The 6,796-nt window shown below is 49.3% G+C and overlaps 2 protein-coding genes across 2 annotated transcripts in view; both read left to right on the top strand.

Moving 5' to 3' along the window:
- The first annotated feature begins 6 nt into the window (after positions 1–6).
- On the top strand, positions 7–3,149 carry LOC137887047 (selenocysteine insertion sequence-binding protein 2-like). Its single transcript, XM_068729815.1, has 3 exons — positions 7–81; positions 172–391; positions 491–3,149. Exons 2-3 carry the CDS (start codon positions 229–231, stop codon positions 1,135–1,137), a joined length of 810 nt encoding a protein of 269 aa, XP_068585916.1. The 5' UTR covers positions 7–81; positions 172–228; the 3' UTR covers positions 1,138–3,149.
- Positions 3,150–4,604: 1,455 nt separating this feature from the next.
- The window catches only part of LOC137887045 (SHC-transforming protein 1-like), a 15,591-nt gene continuing 13,399 nt past the window's right edge, over positions 4,605–6,796 (top strand). Inside the window, exons 1-2 of the mRNA XM_068729814.1 lie at positions 4,605–4,680; positions 4,759–5,285. Of these exons, the coding sequence (XP_068585915.1) occupies positions 4,629–4,680; positions 4,759–5,285 (579 nt within the window). The 5' untranslated portion in view covers positions 4,605–4,628. The remainder of the gene's footprint in view (positions 4,681–4,758; positions 5,286–6,796) is intronic.

Genomic DNA, 6,796 nt, shown 5'->3' with positions numbered 1-6,796 from the left:
GGCAGGAAGGCTCTCGGACGCTGCGTCAACAAACTAGTGCCCGTTAGCGTGGTTGGCATTTTCAACTATTCTGGAGCTGAGGTGAGTCGCTTTCATCCGCTGTTAACGGGTGAATTAAATACGTATACAGCAGGTCAGTGGTTTTCACTAACTCGGTTAAACCTCCTCCAGGGTCTCTTCAACCGCCTGGTGTCTCTGACGGAAGAGGCCAGGAAGGCCTACAAGGACATGGTGTCGGCTCTGGAGCAGGAGCAGGCCGAGGAGGCTCAGAAAAACGACAAGAAGGTCCCGCACCACATGGGCCACTCCCGCAACCACTCCGCCGCTTCCGCCATCTCCTTCTGCTCCATCTTCTCCGAGCCCATTTCAGAGGTCAATGAAAAGGAGTACGGTAAGCTGCCTCATTTCCTGTCGGTTATTTAGGGTTCTCTGTAATCGGTGAGTAAAAGCACCAGTTGTGGAGCGTGACGACTCCTATTAATTCCTCCAGAGACCAACTGGAGGAGTATGGTGGAGACCTCGGATGCCCTGGAGCCCGTAGAGGCCGAGCCGAGTCGCCCCGCACCTTCCGCAGCCGCCCAAAAAGACGGCGAGAACCTGGCGGCCGCCGCAGCCACGCCTGGCTCCGCCGCTCCCCAGCCAGCCAGACCGGCGCCTCCGACACCGACGCCGACACAGGGTACCGGCGAGAGAGACGAGGTCCGGGTAGACGACCGGCTGGAGCTGGCCTCTCAGCAGAGCACAGAGACGGGCTCGCTGGACGGGAGCTGCAGGGGCCCGCTGAACTCCTCCATCACCTCCACCACGTCCACCCTGGTCCCCGGCATGTTGGAGGAGGCGGAGGAGGAGGAAGAGGAGGAGGAGGACTACACTCCTGAGCCTATCGCCGTGGAGGTGCCTACCCTCAGCAGCCGCATTGAGTCGTGGGTGTCGAAGACCCTGGAGAACCTGCAGCTGGGAAAGAGCCAGGAGAGTACAGAAGAGGAAGACGAGGAGGAGGAGGAGGAGGAGGAGGAGGAAGAGGAGGAGAAGGGGCAGAGTGAGGAGGAGGAGGAGGAGGACCTTGATTCAGCGGATATCACAGAGACGAGGACCGAGGGCAAAGAGCAAGTGGAGGCTAAGAAGGTCACGGGTTGACGTCTCCTCCTCCTCCTCCTCCGTTCTCTCACACACTCATTCCTTCTGTTGCTCTCTCATCCTTCTTCACAGCAGCCAGCAGCTTCTCTCCTTTTGTCTCCAAACCCCCCCCCCCCCCCCCCCGACACCAGACATAATCTCAGGTATCCAACCGACCGACCCAACACTTCACACACACTACAGAGAAACCGACCAACTTTACCAACACGCGGCACCGCAGACCAAACGGTCGACCAACGCGGGCCGAGGGACGGCCGTCGACGCCCCTCACCTTCCTCGACCCGCGACCTGCTACACTTGAATTCAGAGGGAGGTCTCGTGACTCCTCCTCCTCCTCCGAGGCTGAACTCCTTCATAGAGTCAGGGACGTTTCTGGGAGCAAGTGCTTAAAAGCGGTGAACTGCTGTCTGCAGCTCACGGAGAATGAAGGTTGGAACCTTTCCATCTCATGTCACACGGAGCTCAGAAGGTTTACAGCTCTGCAAGTATTCGTGTGTGTGTGTGTGTGTGTGTGTGTGTGTGTGTGTGTGTGTGTGTGTGTGTGTGTGTGTGTGTGTGTGTGTGTGTGTGTGTTTACAGGCACATAGTTTGCATTTAATTTTTGCCGTGTTCTTTAGCTTTATCTTTTGTAAATGTTTTTTTTTGAGGGAAGGAGAAACATGCATTTCCTGATGACTTCTTGGTTGATATTTAGCTTTTCTCACAGTGTCAGTGGGGAGGGGGGGGGGGGGTCTGTCTTTCTATCTACCAAAAACCCACTCCCATTCATCCGTCTCCAGAGTGTTATTTTAATGTTTCAAATAATAATAAGTGTCCCATTCTGTGTTCAGATGACTTTAACTTCTAAGAAGCAAAATGAGGTGTGTGTGTGTGTGTGTGTGTGTGTGTGTGTGTGTGTGTGTGTGTGTGTGTGTGTGTGTGTGTGTGTGTGTGTGTGTGTGTGTGTGTGTGTGTGTGTGTGTGTGTGTGTGTATTGGTTCGTCATATTGATTCTGAAAGTATTTTTTTTTTGTTTATTTTTTTTTCCCCTCTGACTGGAATTTGTCTTGAGTTCCCAGATGTCTGTGCTTCAGAAAAAACAAAAGAGATGTTCCTGTTCCCTCTGGTGGTGTTTGTTCTCTGAGGGGGGGGGGGGGGGGGGGGGTGTCTCCTTGGTGATGACGTCACAGAAGCCCTAACATTGAGGTCTGAGCAGAGCATAGGTGTGTAGCGTATGAAATACTCCCTGTTTCACCAGTGTTCACTCCTTAAATCGAGCAGGTTGTTTACTGGTGTTCATGAAGCTTAACGATACCAAGTAGACCAGAAGTATCAGATGTGGATCAGTCCGCTTAGAGCTCCTCTAGATGCTTAAAGTCTGAGGCCCCCCCCCCCCCCCCTGGAAGTAGTCCCACAGTCGTGCTCAGACCGTTTTGTAAATACACGTGTACAAAAGAGATTTTTTTCATCGTATTAAAACAAAATACAATCATCCTGTTCTTAAAGCCATTTGATAAGTTTTAACAATTTAACAAGAATCCAGTGTGATGACGGTGTTTGACAGCCGGAGGAGGAGGAGGAGGAGGTGTGTGTTAGATGTGCCGGGCTGTATGCAATGTGAAGAAGCCTCGAGACGGGAGACGACCACCACGGCGTCTCAAATCTCCTACTTGGGATTGTTGTGAAAGTGTTTGTGGTTTGGTGAGGAGGACGCTGCTGCTCTGACTGCCATCAAAGTGTTTTGAAGTCATTAACAGCAAGTGTGTTTCTTTGCACTATGTATAAATACAGTACTGGTAAAGGTCTTGTAACTAATGTGAACAAAAAAAAAACAAACAGAACGGTTCGATGAAGTACTTCTTTTTTTTTTTTTTTGTTTTGTTCCTCGTCTTTAAATGGATATTGAAGAGCGTCTCCTTCAGACTGTACATCACTAGCAACATTGTTCTAGGCTGTGTCTCATAATCCTGTTATTGCTCTTAACCTATGTGAACTGATGATTATTAACATCATTAAAATGTCGTTTAAGTAAACCGTTTGACTGACGACTTTGTCTTCTATCCGCTGGTTTTACATTGAAAAAAGAAAAAGTCCAAATATTCTGTTTTCACGTCTCTGTACATTATAGTAAATAGAATTTATTTGGGTTTTTGAACTCTTGCTTGGATGAATTCCATTCCTATTCCAAGAAAATACAACGTCCATTTTTTTTAAATACTTTTGTGATATTCCACAGAAATACACGAGCAGCTAGTCCCTCAGATTATCTAAACAAGTGTTAGTTCTCGGCATAGATTGCAGTTTCACCAAACGACCACCAGGGTGGGACAAAGCTCTGCCGCACACTTGTGTCATGCGCCCAGATGTGACTCTTGACGTCGTCACGTCCAGTTTATTTACATATAGTGTGCAGTTGACGAGTTATCTGTAGTTAAATCATTTGTTTTGAAGAAAAACCCTAAAGTCAAATAAATGTGTAATATTCCAGGCTGCAGTATGGAAGTACTTCTACACTCTGCTTTAGTTTCCTATTCATCCTTTAATCCGTAATAAGTCCTGACACACATTGCTCTGATTGGAATCATCAGTTAAACGCTCTTCCTCTTGTGTGTCCGTGCAGGTCATTTGAATATCACACCGTGCACGAGGTTACACTATGGAACGTATTATTGGGTAAATCGAGTCACTTTGATTCGGTTCTACAGAAGATGTTCTTAGATTAGGAGAAAACCCTTCTTTCTTTCTTTTTTTAGGGCAAAGCCGGTGTATTAATATCCCGCTTTACCAGCGACTCTGAGGGGCAGCTGATGGTAGACTCAGCACTCATGTACTGTAGTGTGTGTGTGTGTGTGTGTGTGTGTGTGTGTGTGTGTGTGTGTGTGTGTGTACAGCATGAGTCACCCTACCCGCCTGTGATTGGATGGTAGTGTATGGGTGAGGGAGGGGGTGAGAGCCTTAAGGGGGGTCGGAGGGGGGGGGCTGTCAATCTCCTCCGCTCCATTCACACATTCATCTGCATGCACCGTCACACAGAGAGAGAGAGAGGGAGAGAGAGAGAGAGAGAGAGAGACCCTCTCATTCATAAAAAAATGTAAAAAGAGAAAAGTTCATTCATAAAAAGCTGCACAATTCCTCAAAGAGAAGAGACGGAGGGGGAGGAAAGTTGACGCGGAGGTGAAGCGGAGCTGGAAGTGTCTGGGTTCATTACAGTGACTGGACCGGACCGGACTCTAGACTACACTTGGACATCCGCCTGTCCCGCGCCGGTGAGTTGAATCTACTGTAACGTGCGGTGATGATCTGAGGACGCGGGGACGCCGGACGCTTTGGATCGCTTCCCCCAAAGATCAGGTGATTAGAGCCGAAATGATCAACTTATTGCATTTCATTGCCTCTCTTTGTGTTTCAGTCACATCTGTGTAATCGAGTCAAACCTCTGCATGAAATAACTGTGGTTCCTGTTGCTGCTCTGCTTGTTGTCCCAGAGCTCCACCTCGTCCAGTTCCTTGATTATGAGAGAGCAAACCTCACCCAGGTTCAGATCACAGACGGGACAGAGACCAGGTAGCTCGTGTCTTCAGACCTAATGAAGTGCACTTTGCTGGACATCTGATCCGTCACTTTCCGCTTCGTCTCCTACAGGCATGCTGAAGCGCACCAAGTACAGTCGTCTGCGCAACGATTCGCTGACGTCCGTGGAGGATCGGCCCCAAAGAATGCTGCCCTCGAAGGGGGACCTTTGCCTCGACTCTGATTTCGCACAGCTGGACGCCGGAGCGCCGACACACCGAGGGACGTCCACCCTGAGGGACTTCATCCCCCGCGTGGCCAACATCCGACTGCAGAGTCCCATATCCCTGAGGGGACAGACGAACGCAGACCGGGACAGAACCGTCGACGGACACACTGACGGACCCTTATCCGGAGCAGAACGGGGCCCGGGGCCTGATCGGAGATTTTGCAGCCAACCTTCCCTCAATGTGGCCCAATCCACCGGCCAGAACCTCACCCGCTCGGCTCTGCGCTGCACAAAAAGATCCATCACCCTGCATCGGATTGCCAGCCTCCCCTGGACCCCCGACGGCCCGTGCGTTTCGAAGACTTCCTCAGCGGCAGACGACCGCGCAGCGGTGGGGACGTCAAGCAGAACGGTTCACCGTCACATCAAGGTACCCACCACACGTGGACTAACGACGGTGCATGAGTACACTCGGCTGCTGAGAGTTCCTTACCTTATCTTTAAGACTGTTCATGTTCATTACTCAAATATTGATCGGTTGTTAGTTCTTCACTTTACACTTTGTAAGAAAGTGCGGCTAGCCTCGTGTCCAGGGTCCCATCAGAGACTTGAGGTTTAGTGCCAACCCAAAAACACAAAAACACAAAAACACAAAACACGTGAACCAAGAATGCAAACACACACAGAAACACTCTGCTGTCTCCCTGAGCTGTATCCACACCATCACACTCACTCTGCTACGTCCATCCCCTCCCTCTCAGATACAGCTTCCTGTGTAGGCAGTAGTGACTCATCCTGGCTCTCTGCTCCTCACTAGATCTGTGTGTGTGTGTGTGTGTGTGTGTGTGTGTGTGTGTGTGTGTGTGTGTGTGTGTGTGTGTGTGTGTGTGTGTGTGTGTGTGCGTGCGTGCGTGCGTGCGTGTGTGTGTGAATGAATGTATCCGGTATCAGCAGAGCCCATGCTGTCCTAGAACCGGAGGTGTGTCCGCATGGGTGATTAAGAGCAGGGTCTGTGAGCTGACCGCTGATGGAAATGAGAACGGACTGTTTGATTGTCCTTTTGTAAACAAGCACACACACACACATTACGCACTACCGCCCGCACTCACACGCACACACACACACACACACACACACACACACACACACACATATTGATTTAAGTCCGGTCAGTGGTCTTTCTCATCCTGCCCTCGGCCTGTAGAGTCTGCTCTGCTGAAAGCTCATGGCCAGTAGAAGTGGGACCAGCCGAAGTGTATCCATGCACATGGTCTACATGTCGCCTGGTTTGCATTTACTAGACGTCAAGACGTCCAGAACTCTTCCTTTAGTGCAGAGGTTGCATGTCGGATAACTGTGGATGGACTATTCCACATGTTTTAAGCACCATCTGTATGTACATTTAATGTGTAATGCCGCAGTGAAGAGAGTGTCACATCATGCATGAAGGTGATAAAACCATTTTTTATTTCTTTTTCCTTATTTATGGAAGTCAAACGGAGAAGGTATAACAGCGATGTGTTCTCTTTAGCCATGCTAGCGGCCTCAACGGATGGCAAAGTTGATCGGTCCGGACTGAAATATCTCCATAGCTACGGTTGACATGTTGGGGTTTTTGGTTGTCTTATTATTGAACTGAACTATTGGATGGATTTGGTGCAGATGCTGTGAAACATCTCAGTATCTACCGGATAGATTGGCACCACATTTTTTGTATAAAAGGTCTCGTCAACCGCTGGATGTACTACCTTGACGACCCCTCAAAGGGGGATTGTAACAACTTTGGTGATTTCTTAATTTTTCGTCATCAATTGTCCAATTCTTTGATTTATGACTAAATCCCTGAAAAAACACACGTCATTCAGCCTCAGCTGTAGTTTGTATTTTGTTCTAATTAGCAAATGCTAGCATGCTAACATGCTAAACTAAGATGATATCTGC

This window comes from Cebidichthys violaceus, unplaced genomic scaffold (genome assembly GCF_023349555.1).
Source record: "Cebidichthys violaceus isolate CVI_PGR_0920_01 unplaced genomic scaffold, fCebVio1.0.p SCAF_476, whole genome shotgun sequence".
Taxonomy (NCBI): domain Eukaryota; kingdom Metazoa; phylum Chordata; class Actinopteri; order Perciformes; family Stichaeidae; genus Cebidichthys; species Cebidichthys violaceus.
Note: the sequence above shows the minus strand (reverse complement) of the source record. Positions and strands in the feature narration are given on the sequence as shown.

Excerpts from the sequence above, each read along its gene's own strand:
- LOC137887047 (XM_068729815.1), top strand. The coding sequence starts at position 229 with ATGGTGTCGGCTCTGGAGCAGGAGCAGGCCGAGGAGGCTCAGAAAAAC. Across the intron at positions 392-490 it reads GGTCAATGAAAAGGAGTACG|AGACCAACTGGAGGAGTATG; the intron begins GTAAGCTGCCTC and ends TAATTCCTCCAG.